The 18,281-nt window shown below is 49.6% G+C and overlaps 1 protein-coding gene across 1 annotated transcript; it reads left to right on the forward strand.

The window, feature by feature from the left end:
• The first annotated feature begins 866 nt into the window (after positions 1-866).
• Positions 867-16,503, forward strand: jak2b (Janus kinase 2b). Its single transcript, XM_076022999.1, has 24 exons — positions 867-1,437; positions 3,339-3,594; positions 4,109-4,232; positions 4,399-4,516; positions 6,860-7,005; positions 7,381-7,672; positions 7,764-7,883; positions 8,474-8,631; positions 9,110-9,221; positions 9,307-9,493; positions 9,763-9,887; positions 9,984-10,118; positions 10,324-10,411; positions 11,014-11,141; positions 11,273-11,411; positions 11,720-11,871; positions 12,264-12,414; positions 12,847-12,983; positions 13,472-13,661; positions 13,747-13,871; positions 13,976-14,148; positions 14,238-14,355; positions 15,549-15,662; positions 15,853-16,503. Exons 2-24 carry the CDS (start codon positions 3,372-3,374, stop codon positions 15,958-15,960), a joined length of 3,363 nt encoding a protein of 1,120 aa, XP_075879114.1. The 5' UTR covers positions 867-1,437; positions 3,339-3,371; the 3' UTR covers positions 15,961-16,503.
• The last annotated feature ends 1,778 nt before the right edge of the window (positions 16,504-18,281 follow it).

The raw sequence follows: 18,281 nt of genomic DNA on the forward strand, positions 1-18,281 counted from the left end.
ATTCCTAGTTATATACATCATAAAGTCTGAGGATATGTAATAAAACATTTGACATTAAAAACATTTGTAACATCTAAAACCTTAAGGTATCTAACAAAAAGATTTAAAAAGGTTTTTTATTTTTTATTTTTTTCTATTTCCTGGGCGTTGTTGCAGTGATTGACAAACTGACTGGGGCCGGGAAGATGTTGCCTTCATCAGGCTTCCCAGAATGTTTGATTCCTCCCACTTCAATTCAAGCAAGATGCAGTTTGCAACTAATATGATGAGACAAAGTAACTTTTGTTTGATTAATCCGTAACACAATCCTGAACTTTTTTTTTTAGTTGCACTGTGAGAGCAGAATTGTTCTAGTTACATCCATGCCGCATTTGACAAATTTCAGGCTATATTAATTAATTTATTTTGTTTTTGTCAATATAGCTTAATGCAAGCAGAACCTGCAAGACAACGGGTTAATGTTGTAATGTTTTCTCTTTGTCTCTACTAGTGTTGTCAAAAATATCGATATATCAATTAAATATCAATATTGAAAACTTAAAAACTGTTCAATATGACTTTTCAATAGTATCAATATACGCCGCCAACACACACACACATACAGTCAGAGACTTCGGCGAGACTTCAGCACGATCTACACCAACAAAAAAAAAATCGTATCGAAAATCAATACTTTTCAAAATATCGTATCGATGTCTGAAGTCGATTCTTTTTTCTTTTTTTTTACCGAGGCACCTGAAGGCAGCACTACTTGCGTGGTTGGAGAGGCTGGTTTGTTGACGATTACCGAGGCACCTGAAGGCAGCACTCGCGTGGTTGGAGAGGCTGGTTTGTTGACTACTAGTCCGACGCCTTGAGCTCAGCTGCCACTGGCTGCTGCCTCAAAGCGAGGCTAGCAGTGGGCCGAAGCACCGCGTTGACAACTTGTCAGTCATGTCGCTTGTCCTGCTCCTCTGTCGCCGCAACCGCCGCTCCGAGGAGTCCGTCATCCGCAGTTAAAAAACATTTCGGCGACGGGGAAAGTTTCGCACTCGAGCAATGGAGTAGCGGTTCCAAGTTCCGATCCCCGAGGAGGCGACGACGACGACGGCGGCGGAAAGTTGCTGCGGCGGCGGCGGCGGCGGCGGAGAGGGGATGGGTGACGCCGGGCTGACCCGTTGATGGCTCGTTGAAGCGGGTGAAGCTAGCAGACAGCGGCCTGGGAACCCCCACACACCACCACCACCACACACACAGTATTTTCAGATGGAATTTGGCCGTAAAATGCACAGAAGACTTTGTCGGCCATTTGGATTTTGCAACGTCCCCCTAAAACTAAAGCACGAGTGACGGCGGGGCAGTTTCTGTCACAACTGCCGCTCGTCCTGGCTTGGTCGCCGGCCTAGGAGGCAGGCTAGCAGGCTGGCTAGCAGGCTAGCTGCGCTCCCACCGAAGGAAGTAAGTGCACTGCGCCGAATGTGTCATTGACAGCTTCGCCTCGTTTGGGGTTTCCAAGTGCACGTCGGTGGTATATACAGGTGTTTGTGGTGGTGGTGGGGGGGTGGACCTGAAGCTTAAAGTAGCTCGTTGTTGTTGTTGTTGTTTTCTTTTGTTTAAAACATATACATACATATGTGGTCATTTTGCGTGGCGCTCTGCAGCCACGGATTCCTAAGCCACTTGCCTTAAGTTGATCTTTCGGGGCTTTAGCTAACGCTAGCATGCAACAGATCCTGGCCCCTGAGGTGAGTCAATGTTCTCGCCACGTCCCCTAGATTCGAAGGTGTACGCGCAGTTTAACGTCGTGTTACACAAGCAATTTTTGTGGTCCGTCTCTCCGCCGGACCCCCGTTGTCCGTGTGCACGCTGCCGACCAGGGTGGCTCGTCGTCGGCTTTTCTCCCTCCGCCTCCCGACACCCCGTGTCACACCGTCCTGCATTTAGTTCCAGCCGTCCCCTTATAAAAGAAGATAATGTGGGTTATGTGAACATGCAGCGGTTGTGTAACTGCTAGCCTATGCCTTTTGGGATTCTTGAAGACATTTCGCTGAATGGGCGAGTGTGTGTGCGTCTACCCTCGTCCCCCCCTCCCCTCCCCTCCCCTCCCCGTGAACTCGGGGCCATCGTCTGTCTGCGCTCGCGGTGCTCCGGGGCGTCGCTCGCTTGACTTTAAACACGGCAATATTGGCAACCCTGTCACGGCTCCTGTTGGATAAGCTCCGCACTGATGCGGCGGCGGCGGCATCTTGACCCCATAAATGCCCAGTTTTGTAACCGAGCCTTGGGACTTTTCTTCTTTGCGACGGGAAGCGCGTGTGATCGCAGTGCCATGTCTGTCACTTTGCCAAGTCAAAACTGTCGCGCGTCTGTCAGTTTCACTTCTCTTGTCTTGTGGAGGAGTTTTGGTGTTTTTTCCTTTCCTTTCCTTTCCTTTTTTTTTTTTTTTTTTTTGCACTGCGCCTTTTCCCGTGTGTTCAGTCTCTCTCTCTCTCTCTCTCTCTCGCTCGCTCGCTCTCTCTCTCTTAACTGCAGCAATTTGCACGCGGGCTCCTGGCAGTCTGAGAGATTGTATAAGGAGGCTGTGTCACCATTCAATGACTGCACCTGCACACCAAACACATTTAGAGTCTTTGCGTCAGTCTAAACAAGATCACGCCCGCGCAGCGCTGCTCGGCTCTATTTCCAGTCAGCAGTCTGCGCAAAATCAACAAAAGCAGCCGATTAGGATGTTTGCGCATTCGTAGTAGGCATTGTGCTAATTTTAGACCTGTGTTACGATCGTTAAAGATACCTGTGTGTCTACTGTCACACACACACACACACACACACACACACACACACACACACACACACACAGGTGACGTGAAGAGAAAAGTGCTGGCAGCAATAGAACAGAGGGGACGGTTGTAAGTGTGAGAAAGACCGGGGCAGATGGATGTTAATATAACAGGGCCAAAATAAACAAAGAGAAATAGCCTAGATTTACTTTGCCCCGGCCTACATTTTATAACCCCAACTGATAGTAGCCTCTTTTTTTTTTCACTAAATTAGATTTACAGATTTTATAACCTTCCTCCAGACAATGGTTCCTCTGCGCCGTAGCTTTATGTAAGACACCAATCTGATAACAGTTTATGCAACAGTTTAAATGGTTGGGTTTTTTTTTTTTTTTTTGCCTACCCCTGAAACAGAGGATGACACACGAACTTGGACGAGAAAAAGGAAGAGAATTCAGTGTGCGTGCTGACTTTGTCTTCCCCTTTTCTCTCTCTCTCCCTCCCTCCCTCTCTCCCCCTCCCTCTCTCTCTCTCCCTCACTCCCTCTCTCTCTCCCTGTCTCTCTCTCTCAAACGACTTGAGGTTGCACTGTGTCAGTGGAACTCACAGCCAGCCATGGACACGGTGACGGACGCGTGCCCAGCAGCGGTGCACCGGAACGGCGCCGCCCACCGAGAGTCTCCGGAAGCCAGGCCGCCACCCCCGGCCGCCGCCGCCGCCGCCCTGAGGCTTCACTTCTACCAAAGCAGCCAAGACACGGCCGGCGACGGCTTCCTCAGCTTCCCACCGGGGGACTACGTGGCGGAGGAGTTGTGCATAGACGCGGCCAAGGCGTGCAGTGAGTGGCCCAAACCTTCCCCCCCCCCCCCAACCTCCCCAATTTCGTGTTGGCGTTTTAGCCGCAGCTGGTGAGATAAGGTTATCAAGAGACCACAGCGAAAGCGGTCAGGCAGCGAGCGCCGTCCCCTCGCTGTCTGTGAGGAACTCACAACAACACGGTGGATTTTATCCCGCCGTTTCCCCCCACTAGAAATGAGAAAAAAAATAAATAAACAAAATGAAATGAGCGTCGGAGCGGGGCGGGAGGTTTAGGACAAGACCGACCTGCATGCCGTCGGAAGGGTTTGTGTGTTTGATGATAAACACAACGACGGTGGCATTTCGGGAGGATCTTGGCTGACCTTCCGCTCGCCGGTGTTGGCAGTGGAAACAACGAGCTCGGCGCCATCGGCGCGCACCCAGCCCCCCCGCAAACCCCCCCTTTTTTTTCTTCTTTTTTTTTTTTTTTTGTCTGATGGCCTCCAAACCCTAAAACGTAATCCTGCGGTTTGTTTTTCCTTTCATGCCCTCAGACATATCGCCTCTGTACTGCAATCTCTTCGCTCTGTTCCGTGAGCGGGACGGCCTGTGGTTTGCACCCAGCCACACTTTTCAACTGGATGACTCAGCGTCGGAAGACGTCTTTTTCAAAATAAGGTAGCGTTCATTCAGTGTGTGTGTGTGTGTGTGTGTGTGTGTGTGTGTGTGTGTGTGTGTGTGTGTGTGTGTGTGTGTGTGTGTGTGTGTGTGTGTGTGTGTGTGTGTGTGTGTGTGTGTGTGTGTCACACCTCCTCTCACTTCCTGTGTTGCTGATGTCACCCAGGTTCTACTTCCCTGGCTGGTACAGTGGCGGAGCGTTGCGGGCCTACCGGTACGGTGTTGGCAAGGGGTCCGAGAGCCCCGTCTTGGACGACTTGGTGATGTCCTACCTGTTCTCTCAGGTGAGCGTTGGCAGACAACACGCTTTTAGAAGAGAAGTAAGCCTTTTACGCGACGTCCTGACGCATGTTTGATTGTGGATGACTGTGGAATGGAATGCTGGCCAGTCGGCTGCTGCTGCGACGCGGTCGGCGCTTCAGCTTGAAGTGACGCTGAGAAGAATTCCCGGAATCTTCCGGCGCGTTTGACCACACAATTGAACCGCCGGCCTAAAAACTCTCAGTTTGTCTTACTTTTCCAATGGAATGTACATCATGCCGTTACTCTCATTGTGACACGCACCACAAAATGAAAAAAAGAACCATTAAAACGGCAACGATGAATACATAAGCAACACACTCGCACTGTCCGGCAGGCGTGGGCAAACTGCGGACCGCTGTGATTTTCATCGATGCCCATGGAAATCTGTGCTCTTGGCCCTGGGAAGCCTACAGGAGAGCAGGGACGCGCTGCTGTCGTGGGGCCGCGAGTGTGGCCAGATGTTGTGTTCTGCTCCGTTCAGAACGCTGCACGTACGCGTCGAGTTCCTCAGAGCTCAGCGTGGCGCTTTACATCTTTACATCTCCAGTGGATGTGAAATAAAAGTTCAGGAGCAATGGCAGCTTTCCAATCCGGCTGCTTCTATTGTTTGCTGTGTTTGTTTTATAACAGTAATAATGGATTGGATTTATAGAGCACTTTTCAAGGTACCCTAAGCACTTTGCATTGAACCCATCATTCATCCACACTGGTGCTGGTGGTGGTGGTGGTGGTGAGCTCCACGTGTGGCCACAGCTCTGCCCTGGGCCAAACTGGCGGAAGCGTGGCAGCCAATCAAACGGCCCCTCCACCGACCAGCACCCCCCCCCAACATCCACTCACATTCACACGAGGCAGCGTGCCACTGCCTTGCCCAAGGGCACAACCGCAGACTGGGATGCAGTGGGATTCTAACTGCCAACCTTCCGGTCATTGGACATTCCGCTCTACCGCTGTAACAGTGGAAGTGCCAAGTGCGTTGTTTTCTCCAGAGTTTTGGGGGATCATTGTGTGCGGCGACGCTCCATTGGATTGCAGGATAAAGAGTAAGAAAGTGCAGCAGAAGACAACAACAACAGCATCTGCCTGAGTGAGATAAATCCAACAGCAAGAAGCCGTCCACTATCAATCTGGACATGTTTTGTTGTTTGGCCTCCAGCAGTCACACAAACTGCAGTTGTAACTGAATGAACAGGATGCATGCTGTCCACTGATTGCTGCTGAGCAGTGAACGCAGCGCTGACGCAGGACCTGGACACGGGCCAACATTCAATCAATAGTTTCGTTCACACGGTCGCTTTCTTTTTTTTTTTCTTTTTTTCTTTGTCAATCTTATTGAATTGTTTTGAGAAAAAAAAATGACTCCACATCGACTTTTGAATGGAATTGTCCCGCTGACGTAAACTCTGCACGAAGTGACGCGGCTGATTTGCGGGTCAGCAAGCGACTGCGGCGTGACGTAAGTTGTCGGTCACCTGCCCGCGTGATCCCGAACGCAGCTGTGCAACAGAAGCCCGCCGGTCTTTGAAACGGAGACGAGGAGAGACTCTGAGGGTTTTTTTTTTTTTCTTCCTCTAACATGAAAGAATGCGAAGGCAAACGTCCGCATGCCTTCACGTTTCCTGCGTCCCCAGCGCACCCCTGGGAATAGTTGGGAGCTTTGTTGCAGATTTGACATCGTGGCCGGAGCATTTCATTACGCCGTCACATGACGCACGCTCCTCTCATCTTGATAGCTGAGCTGGGAGCGAGCGGCTCAGGCGGCCAGAGTCGTCGTGGAGCTCAACCAATCAGCCGTGCGCCGCTTGGAATGGAGGGTGATATTGTGAGTGTGAGTGCGAGTGGTTGTGTGTCTCTGTGCGGCCCTGCGACGAAGTGGCCACTTGTCCAGGGTGTCCCCCTGCCTTCACCCTCAGACAGCTGGGAGGGGCTCCAGTGAGCTCGGGAAGAAGCGGGAATGGAGAATGAATGAATGAATGAATGAATGAATGAATGAAATTTGGGTTGCCACTTCATTAGAAGGAAATAAATGTGGGTCCCGAGACTCCACCAGAACCGCGCCTCTGATTGTCTCACCCAAATGAAACAATACAACAAATAAGATTGAAAATGTGAATTCAAGTTGTACATGAATGAACTGCAAGAAAGTGAAGCTCTCACATGCAACCTGACACCTGCTGAGAGGACGACTCCGACCTCAGTGTTCATCGGAGTCAGGCTTCAGAGCAACATCAACCGACGCTGAGCCGATGCACCTGCACTCACTGCTGTTGTTCACGCCTGCGGCTATCAGCAGCAGCTTTAAGGAGTTTCTGGTCTGTGTGCAGTGGAGGAACGACTTTGTCAACAGCTTGGTGAAGATCCCCGACTCCCACGAGAACCAGGAGGAGTGCCTGGGCATGGCCGTCCTGGACATGACCAGGACGGCCAAGGAGAGGCAGCTGTCCCCGCTGGACATCTACCACACCACCAGGTGAGCGAGCCACACCGCACAGCGTCTCCAGTCAACCCTCTTTACTTCCAGCTTCCCACTCACACGGGTCCATTGTTGTGCCCTGCGTGTGTGCGGGCAGGACAGAAAGATTTCACTTTGTCATGTTGCTAAGGTGCATTTGTTCAGGCAGTCTGGGTTTCTTCTCTCGCTCCGTCGTCTCGTGTGGCAGCTGAGTCTGAACTCAGCTCAACTGTTGCGTCAGTCCCTGTACTAAAATGAAAGACTTGAGGTTTTGTTCTTTATCCTTTTGTCACAGCAAAGCGCCATGTGGCACCTTCAAGTGATTGGGACTGAGATACGTCATTCATTTTCCTCCTCCTCCTCCTCTTCCTCCTCCTCTTCCTGTGCGTCCAGCTACAAGTCCTTCCTGCCGAGGGACATGAGGGCTCAGATCCAGGGCTGCAACTTCTTGACGCGCAAGCGCATCCGCTTCCGCTTCAAGCGCTTCATCCAGCAGTTCAGCCAGTGCTGCACCACGTCCCGGGACCTCAAGCTCAAGTACCTCCTCAGCATGGAGTCCCTGGAGAAGTCCTTCTACACCGAGACCTTCCAGGTGCGGGAGGCGTCGCACGGGCCGCTCGTCATCCTGGTGGCGGCCGACAGCGGCGTGTGGTGGTGTCAGGAGAAATTCAAAGACTCGGACGAGGTGAGCAGCTCCCTCGCTCGCCCGGTGGCGCGGTGTCTCTCTCCGTCCAGCCACAACTCTTCTCTGACGCCGCAGTGCTCTCTGTGCGCAGGAGCTGCAGCTGCTGTGCGACTTTCCCGACGTCACCGACATCAGCGTCAAGCAGGCCAGCAAGGAAGGCGCCAGCGAGGGCCGAGTGGTCACCATCAACAAGCAGGACGGCAAGAATCTGGTATTCACGTGTTATCACTTCACGAGCGTCTCTGTTTGGCGTCAGTGCACCAGAACCGACACCAGAACCCATTTCCACGTTGTAGAAAAAAATATCCCGTCTCCTCTTCCGTCCAAACATAACGCAGCGTTGTCACTGGTCAGTCTGCTGATCACGTGACCCTGTACGAGACCTCGTGAGAGCGGGGAAACCTTTTAGCCGTATTGGAGAAGTGTAGGCCAGTATTTAGATTTTGAGCAATTCTAGGGGTCAATGGAAATGCTGCTGCGGTTTTTGAGCCACGGCAAACAATTTTTACATTGAGAAAATCCCACACTGCGATGAAGTGGCCACTTGTCCAGGGTGTCGCCCTGCCTTCCCCCTAAGACAGCTGGGAGAGGCTCCAGCAGACCCCCAGGACCCTGAATAGGAATAAGCGGCTATAGAAGATGAATGAATGAATTAATGAATGAATGAATGAAAATCCCACAGCAGAAGCACCGAGCAAAATATTATAAAATAACACCTAAAAAAGCACTTACACAATGTCATGAGATTCTCCAGCTCTCTTGCAGAATGCATCACAGTGACTCTGCCCCCTTGGTTTTCAGGAGCTGGAGTTTCCCAGCCTCCCTGAAGCCCTCTCCTTCGTGTCCCTCTTGGATGGCTACTACCGGCTGACCACGGACGCTCACCACTACCTTTGTAAAGAGGTGGCCCCTCCGAGGCTGGTGGAGGCCATCGGCTGCCACTGTCACGGCCCCGTGTCGTAAGTTCATTGAAAAAAAGAAACCCAAGTGTGCGCTGTCCTACTGCGCTGCTATATCCTCGGAGCAGCAAGTGGCCATCGCACGTATTGCGACACGGACAGAATTATATCACAGGCCGCCTCTTTGTCCACGAGACCACAAGAGCGACCGTTGCCGAGTTGGCGGCGCGCTTGTGTGGCCAAAGATGTCACAAGGGTGAGCTTTAGCTCGCTGTGTCTCTCAGTGTGTAGCCTGCCCCCGAGCGCAGCAAGTCACATGGTATTCGTTTTCCCTCCGTCGGTGACATCATCACACTGCCTTTTACAACTGAAGCCGCCCAGAGAAACAAAACCTTCTTTCTGCTGCTCCGGATGTTAAGTGTGTTTGCCTCCTGTGGTTGCCGCAGTTTGTTTGTTGTTGTTTTTTCTTGAGATTTATTTCACCACTTGCTTTTCATTTGACTCTTTTTTTTTTTAATCATTATTATTATTATTGCAGGATAGAGTTTGCCCATAACCGCCTCCACAAGTGTGGAAACAAGCGAGGACTGTACATTTTAAGATGCAGCCCCAAAGACTTCAACAAATATTTCTTGACCTTTCCCATTGAGGTAAAGAAAAAAGAAACAAACCTTCACGTCAGGTGGTCTCTTCTTGCTCTGTGCTGACACTAATGTCTCTCCTTGTGTTCCCCAGGTGTACGACGCTGTGGAATACAAGCACTGCCAGATCACCCGGTCCGACGGCAGGACCTTCAACCTCAGCGGCACCAAGAAAAACTTTTGCAGCCTCCAAGCGCTGCTCAGCTTCTACCAGAAGGAAACCGTGCGCTCCGACAGCATCATCTTTCAGTTCAGCAAGTGCTGTCCACCCAAATCCAAAGGTTGAGCCAACAGACACGAGAAACGATTCAAGTTTTGTAGAAATTGACACGCACTGTCCGCCACGGTGGTTTGCAGGCACTCTGTCTTAGCAGCGGCTGAAGGTGTGGAACTTCAACAGCTGACAAAGCAGCTTTTTAACTGGGTGCCAGATCCAATTCTGAGAAATTTGTCCTCTGACAATTTCACTCTGACATGAGAGCACTTTTCACTGCTTTCTGTCGCTGGCGGCCGTCTTGGTAACAGACTTGTCTTCTCCCCCCCTCTCCAGAAAAGTCCTGCCTGCTGGTGTGTCGGAGCAACAAGGGCCCTGAAGTGCCTCTGTCGCCGTCGCTCAACCGACACAACATCAGTCAAATGGTTTTCCACAAGATCAGGAAAGAGGATCTGGAATTTGTACGCTCTTACCTGTCTCATCCTAACTTGTCTCGTCTCACTCTGCCTGTCATTCTGGGGAGGTTTGTAATCAGCGAGAATCATCTCCCTTTTCAGATGGAGAGTTTGGGTCAGGGGACGTTCACCAAAATCTTCAAAGGGGTCCGAAAGGAAATGGGAGATTATGGGCTCGTGCACCAAACGGAAGTGGTCTTGAAAATCCTGGACGTGGCCCACCGGAACTACTCTGAGGTCTGTCGGACTTTTCATCTCGCAGCGGTACTCGTGTTGAGAAAGGATCAAACGTACTTGGTAGCATTGAGTGTGAAACAGCCTCCTGTTGTTTCACCAGCAGATTTTCCTCTGCTGGCGTTTGCTTCTCGTGACCGCGGCAGCTCGATTTTGTGCTCCTCTTGATTTTGTCTTCTCCCTCTGTCCGCTTTCTCTCATCCTTCAGTCGTTCTTTGAGGCTGCCAGCATGATGACACAGTTGTCTCACAAGCACCTGATTCTCAACTACGGCGTGTGTGTCTGCGGAGAGGAGAGTGAGTCACGCCGTCGCACAGAGACACTCTTCACCTCGGATGCTCTCGCACGGCACTCGCCTCGGTCCGACGATAAGCCCGGGCCCTTAACGTCCAATGATGTCAAGAGTCAGCGACACTTATCTACTGTATCTCGTACCCATAATCTCGACCCCCACCGGTAGCCTGGAGCTCAGGGCACCGATTAAACCGTGGGGCGTGGAGGGGGCTATTCTTAGTGGGATTACGGTACCCTGACCATAAACTCCTTGGCCTTTAGCTGCAGCCACTGCAGCCATCTGGTTGCTTTGCTTTGTTTTTCCTCCATTCAACCCTCGATGTCTTCGCATGAACAATCTGTCAGGTTCTCGCTGAAGTCATCAAAACTACGGCTGAACGCACATGGAATTCTGTAGGAAAGTGTCAAATCACTCAAACATGTTTCATATTGAAATTCTTCAAAATAGCAGCGCCGTTCATAACAAGCACACGTCGAGTTATTGAAGGTCTTTGCTGCATAATTACACATGTCTCGCTCGCTACATATGTCTTGCTTATTGGACGTCTTCGGCGTCTATCTGCCTCTTCCAGATTGTAATTTCTGTAACGCTGTCGTCTTCCAGACATAATGGTTCAGGAGTTCGTCAAGTTCGGCTCCCTGGACACTTACCTGAAAAAGAACAAGAGCTCAATAAACATCCTGTGGAAGCTGGAGGTGGCTAAGCAGCTTGCTCAGGCCATGAACTTTCTGGTAGGAAGTGACACGTTGGGCGCCACGTTCGATGGCAGCATATCTCAAGGAATGTGTGAAAGGAGTGACTTCAATCATTCCCCCCCCCCAGTGGTTCTTCAACAGACCCGTCTCCTTTTCTCCACCCGCAGGAGGAAAAGCATCTTATTCACGGCAACGTCTGTGCCAAAAACATCCTTTTGATCCGAGAGGATGACTGGAGGGCCGGGAACCCCCCCTTCATCAAGCTGAGTGACCCGGGGATCAGCATCACCGTCCTCCCCAAAGAGAGTGAGTGCGTGTCGCTTCAGCCTGGCTGCAATACACCTCATCGGCCAGGAGAGGGCGACGATTGACCGTCTGTATGCAGTGAAATGTTACCTCTTCTTTAATTCATGCGGTGCTTTTTTCAGGACGCACGTGATGGTTAAACTCATGAGTCCTATCAAATCTAAAACAAAAATTCCAGATTTTCTTTAGTTTCTAGTTGTGAAGCGCAGAGGGCAATATTCACGCAGCACGTGTTGCTTGAAAATCCAGTGTTTTCTCATCATCACTTTTCTTTCCTCTTTTCTTTCCATGTATTTTTGTGTGGTCAGTCCTCATTGAGAGGATCCCCTGGGTACCCCCTGAATGCATCGGGGACTCTGGCAGCCTGAGCTTGGCTGCAGATAAATGGAGTTTTGGCACCACACTGTGGGAGATCTGCAGCGGTGGAGAAAAACCTTTGGGAACGCTGGACAACTCCAAGGCAAGGCTGTTATTTTTCATTGGACATCCGGGTCGAGTGTCCCCGTCCGTGTACTTGGACCGTTTGTTCCTCGCAAACATCACGACCGTCGTAATTGTTTGGTCCGGCTCCTGTGTTCCTGTGTCCACCGCGGTAGCACACTAACAAACTATTTAGTTTGTCATGCAAATAAATGCTGCTTTGAAAAGTCGACGCGCAGGTTGGCGCCTTCCTGCTTTGTGTCAATAATAGTTTGACATGTGTTGCATTTTCTACCTGAAACACTGTGTACTTTCCACAAATTGTACATGATCACAATGTGTTACCCACAAAAACTGTGTGTGTCCTCTTGTGAACAAACAAAATGAACACAGCACGGACGCTTTGTTCATTTCCTCCACTTTGCTTCCCAGAAAACGCTGTTCTACGCCGACCACCACCAGCTCCCGGCCCCAAAGTGGACAGAACTGGCCAACTTGATCACGAGCTGCATGGACTACGAGCCCTCGTTCAGGCCCACGTTCCGCGCCGTCATCCGCGACCTCCACAGCCTCTTCACGCCAGGTTGGGTTCTGCGCCTTCTGGTGACTAAAACTCTCCTGATTGGCCCCTGAACAGCGGATCTGGGTCACGCCGGCGCTCCTTCTCAAGTGTCCTCGGACGCAAACCGGAGACCAGAGACCGCATTCCTCAAATCGTCTCCAGGATGTTACATGTCAGAGAAAACTGGGTCTGAGTGTTTTAAGGTCAACACCTGCTGCCACTTGGAATGAGCCAGGACGAGGAGCACTCGTAATATTGACTGTGATTATCCACTGGTTTATCAACAGGAGGAGAAGACCGTTCATCTGCATTCAGTTTGACCTTCCCAAGACAGCTGTGCTTCAAGTGTTCTAATGTGCTTTTATTTGAGTGGGTTCAGGTTTGATTTTCCTCCTTGGCTCTTTGATGCTGACCTCCTCTTTCTCCCAACGTTCTGTTTCTTCTCCCTTTAAGATTATGAGTTGATTATGGACAGCGACATCCTACCCAACAGGACACCGGGCTCAGGCTGGGTCACTGGAGGCTTGGACGCTCAGGATCCGGCACAGTTTGAAGAACGACACCTCATCTTCTTGCAGCAGCTCGGCAAGGTGCAAACAGATTTGTCTGTTTTGTATTTTTGGTGTTTTTTCAGGAATTTTTCTATTGTTTATTTATTGTTCTCCTGGCTGAACTTTGAAAACCGCTAAAAGAGACGCAAAGAAATCTTTTCAGAAACGCGGAAATGGCTTTGAAAAAAATACGGCCTTCAAAATAAAATATGCTGTCCAACCACTCGACTTTGGCCAGTTGATGAATTAATTTTGGTGGTTTTCTTCCAATAAATAAACAAGGTTTGGTTAAAGGGCTGAAAAGTCAGTTTTTGATAATGTGACCTTTAAACGTAATCTTTCTAAGCGGCACCGGCCCGCAGGAACACCGTCGAACCACATCGCAAATGTCAGGAGAAAATGTGCAACGTGTTTCAGCGCTGAACATCCTCACACTGCTGAGACGCTGCATTGAAAACAATCAAAAGAGCCGCAACACGCAAAACGCTCGCGACGCTCACTCACGTGGGTTTTTTTTCCTCTTCAAGGGAAACTTTGGCAGCGTGGAGATGTGCCGCTACGACCCGCTGCAGGACAACACCGGCGAGGTGGTGGCGGTGAAGAAGCTCCAGCACAGCACGGCGGAGCACGTCCGAGACTTTGAGAGAGAGACCGAGATCCTCAAGTCTCTGCAGCACGAGAACATCGTCAAGTACAAGGGCGTGTGCTACAGTGCAGGTGCCGCCTCTCGTGGATCTCTCTCCGCCTTGTAAGAGAAATCCCCGCAAACACTTAACACGTCTCTTTCTCCGGCCTCCTGCAGGGAGACGGAACCTCCGCCTCGTCATGGAGTACCTGCCCTTCGGAAGTCTCCGAGATTACCTCACCAAGAACCGCGAGCGGATCGACCACAAGAAGCTCATCCACTACTCTTCGCAGATCTGCAAGGTTGCCCTCGCCGCCTGTCTTCGTCGTGCCTCCTCCTCGCCGTTACCTGCGCTGCAATGTTTCCCCCTCTACCCCCCCACCCAATGTATTTCCTGTGCTCTCAGGGAATGGAGTACCTGTCAAGCAAGCGGTACATCCACAGGGACCTGGCGACGCGCAATATTCTGGTGGAGAGCGAGCAAAGGGTGAAGATCGGAGATTTTGGCCTCACCAAAGTTCTGCCTCAGGACAAAGAGTATTACATGGTGAAGGAGCCTGGAGAGAGTCCCATATTCTGGTCGGTTCACTGTTTTTCAACAGCAATAAGGCGCAACTCCCGCTGGAGGACAGTCGGAGTGGAGTGTGACGGGTTCCTCTTGGTTCCAGGTACGCTCCAGAGTCTCTGACTGAAAGCAAGTTCTCCGTGGGCTCGGACGTGTGGAGCTTCGGAGTGGTGCTGTACGAGCTCTTCACCCACAGTGATAAAAACAGCAGCCCTCCTGCTGTAAGTGCTGGCACACTCACACTTCTTTTTTCACATTACAACAGCCCATGAGCCCAGTAGTATCATTATTAGTAGTAGCAGCAGTAGTAGGAGTAGTAGTGGTGATAGCAGTAGTAGTAGCAGTAGTAGTGGTGATAGCAGTAGTAGTAGTAGTAGTAGTAGTGGTGATAGCAGTAGTAGAAGTAGTGGTGGTGGTGGTGGTGGTATCATTATTATTAGTAGTGGTAGTGGTAGCAGTGGTAGTAGCAGTAGCAGTGGTAGTGGTGGTAGTAGTGGTAGCAGCAGTAGTAGTGGTAGCAGTAGTAGTAGTAGTGGTGGTAGTAGTGGTAGCAGTAGTAGTAGTGGTAGCAGTAGCAGTAGTAGTGGTAGCAGTAGTAGTAGTAGTAGTAGTGGTAGTAGCAGTAGTAGTGGTAGTAGTAGTAGCAGTAGTAGTGGTAGCAGTAGTAGTAGTAGTGGTAGTAGCAGCAGTAGTGGTAGCAGTAGTAGTGGTAGCAGTAGTAGTAGTAGTAGTAGTAGTGGTAGTAGTAGCAGTAGTAGCGGCAGTAGTGGTAGCAGCAGTAGTGGTAGCAGTAGCAGCAGTAGTGGTAGCAGTAGCAGCAGTAGCGGTAGTAGTGGTAGCAGTAGTGGTAGTAGCAGTAGTAGTAGTAGTAGCAGTAGTAGTGGTAGCAGTAGTAGTGGTAGCAGTAGCAGTAGTAGAGGTAGCAGTAGTAGTAGTTGTGGTAGCAGTAGTGGTAGTAGCAGTAGCAGTAGTAGAGGTAGCAGTGGTAGCAGTAGCAGTAGTAGAGGTAGTGGTAGTAGTAGTGGTAGCAGTAGCAGTAGTAGAGGTAGCAGTAGTAGCAGTTGTGGTAGTAGCAGTAGTAGTAGCAGTAGTAGTGGTAGCAGTAGTAGAGGTAGTAGTAGCAGTAGTGGTAGTAGCAGTAGTAGTAGTAGCAGCAGTAGTAGTAGCAGCAGTAGTAGTTGCAGCAGTAGTGCATGCTGCAAATGTCTTGCGCCCCAGCCATGTCCTCAGTTTTTTTTCCGCCGTCATTAAGGCAGACCTAGATAAACTGTATGTGCTGTGGCCCCGCCCCTTTTCCTTTTGCCTTCGTTCTCAATAAGTATCAGCTGGCTAAGGAGCTGCCATTGACTGTGCCCTTCCTGTGGTTTTCTGGTTGGTTTTAATGTTTGTTTCTTCCCATCACGCTCTTCCTCAGGTGTTTATGTCCATGATGGGGAACGACAAACAGGGGCAGCTGATCGTCTATCACCTCATCGAGCTCCTGAAGACCGGCAGCAGACTGCCTCAACCTCTGGGATGTCCTGAAGAGGTCGGAGAACACGTTGCACACGTGTATTTTATTCAAATGGTTTCATTTAAAATGACATTTCTGTGAAGAGAGTCGCTAACATTGTATACTTCTGTGTCAAATGGACCGAGCACGTTTCAAAACAAAAAACAAAAAAAACAACAGGAACTTTCTTTTGCTCACCTCTTCCCTTCACCTCCATCCCTGTCAGATACACGAGATGATGGAGGAATGCTGGGACGTCGACCCCACCTCGCGTCCGTCTTTCAAGGAGCTTGCTTTGAGCATCGACCTGTTCAGGGACAGTAAGGAATTGTAAATGAAAAAAGAGAATCACCCAAAGTGCCCTGCTCCTCTTCAAACGAGGTGGATGGTGAAGGTCAAGACTGAGGTCAAGAGAGCCCAGTTGCGCAGGATTACGACTCTTTTCCTAAAAAGGGGAATGTTTCTGATTTGGAAATTTTCCAAACTGCCGAGGTGCCTTCGAGCAAGGCACTGAACCCCAAAGACTGCAGTGGATTTCATCCACGTGATGTGCGGGTGGGTGATGAAGCGAATGTGTCTTCACGAAGAGCTAGCAGGGCTGGCTCTCGTCATTCCCGTCTAACCTCACCTCAAGAAAAGAATAACTTCATGTTTTTTTTTATGTATGTGTATATACTTCCAGTGTGTTTGTGTAAATATGTCCAGAAAATTTTTATAATTTTATAAAATGGCAAATATAGGAAATTCTATATTTGAAATGGCTACAAAATACCATTGTAAATTAAGTACATGCAGAAGTGATTTTAAAACGTCTCGTCATTGTTTTGTTTTCATTGTGAGAGGTGGTGTGAAAATAAAAGAGCAGTTTAAATTTAAATATATATATATATATATATGTATGTATATTTCTGTTGTGCCATTTCTTCTCTTTTGTCTTACAGCTTTAAAATATTTAAATTGAAATCGAAACGCCTTTGTGACGTCACATTTGGTGGTTGACACTGGAATGCACAAATGTGATTCAGCGTTGCACGATCCAGTTGCAGAATCTCTTTTGGAAACACAGGAAGCACTCTGCAGCCCTACTGGACAGTGTCACTTTGACTGATGTGTTTGAAGAACCTGCCGAGGGTCGTTCTTTAAAAACAGAGCTGCGAGTTCTGTCCCAGCTGCCCGAACAACCTCGGACTTGCGGATAACTGTCCGATGAGCGGTTAACCCTCTGTGATGTCACAGAGGGTTTGAATACCTGTCCCAAGGTAGTGACCAATCCCTAAACCCGTATTAGCCCCGCCCTCTGTCAGGTGTTGGTGGACTCAAACGCACGAAACAACCACTGATGCAGTTTAAGGTGTTTATTGAAGAGTAGAGGTCGGGCAGTCCAGGGTCGAGAACCAGTGCAGGCGGTGGGAGAGGCGGAGGTCCAGACGGGGCAGAGGAGGAACGTAGTCAGAGCCGAGCAGGGTCATTACCGGGGAGTCGGCCCGAGGACAACAAGGAGAGCGGCGCTGGACTACTGGTGCAATGCAAAACAGAATCTGGCCACGGCGGAACACGGGAGACTGTTGTTGTGTATTTTGAACACAACTGTACACACATACATTCCATTACTTTGTCAACAAAAATTAAAAAAAAAAAAAGCTATCTCAAGATTAGAAGAAATAGCTTTGTCATATTGGCTGCTACATCTGATTGTGTTTTCCCAACAGCGCTCACGTTTTTTCGACCCCTTCGTTTTATTTTTAAAACCGGATGTTACGCTGGCTGGGGCGTCGCTTGCAAACGTGACGTTTTCCAGGGCTTTACTTTGTTATTGACACTCGGCCAGCAGCTGCTTGGAAGATGCTGCCGCCGCTGCCGCTGCCGCGTCGGACGTTCACGATGTGTGGACGGGACCGAGCAGTCTCGCCAACACCGGAAGTGTCGCCTGCGTGTTTTGCCGCGTGCCTCCAACTTTTGGAGGAGTGACCGGAGAGAGATCAAAAACACCTCGTCAGCTCGCAGAGAGCCAAGAGGAGCCGCGCGGCAGTGGAGGTGACTGAGGTGAGCAGGCTTTTTCTGCTTTCTGCTCTTTCTGATAGGTGAAATGTTAAAGTAAAAGTTAAGGTAGGGTGTTTTTTTTGTTTTTGTTTTTTAATTTTTTTTTTTTTTTTTTTTTTTTTTTTAACACAATAACCAGTTCAGTCAGGTTCCATGTATTGTTTTTTTTCCTTTTGTTTCTCACAAAAGGAAAAAAAACAACAAAAACAGCCTCTTATGATTTCTTGTCAAAAGGAATAAATATATCTATATATAGATCTCCAGAATAAATGGGGGCTTCATCTTGCGGCTCAAACTGATTTGATGGACCACCCTTTAAAGCCACCTCAGAGGGTGGAGCAAATATTGGCTAAGGAGATGAGGAGGGTTAAACCCTTTGTGACATCACAGGAGCTCATTTTGCAAAAAAAAACTTTTTTTATGCACTCTTGGTGGAGGTGGAGCACGAAATGAGTTAAATGATCATATCTGTCATATCTTTTCACATCTAAGAGTTTGTTGACAAGTAAAGTGAATTGTGCATCAAGCGGAACCTTGAATTGGCCTTGTCTGGACGCGGCCCCTTATCTGTGGCACTGTGTCGCTCATGTGTTGTGTAGAGAATTGTTCTGATGT

The sequence above is a fragment of the Nelusetta ayraudi genome, unplaced genomic scaffold (assembly GCF_046127955.1).
Source record: "Nelusetta ayraudi isolate G7.1 ecotype Tasmania unplaced genomic scaffold, CSIRO-AGI_Nayr_v1 ptg000014l, whole genome shotgun sequence".
Taxonomy (NCBI): domain Eukaryota; kingdom Metazoa; phylum Chordata; class Actinopteri; order Tetraodontiformes; family Monacanthidae; genus Nelusetta; species Nelusetta ayraudi.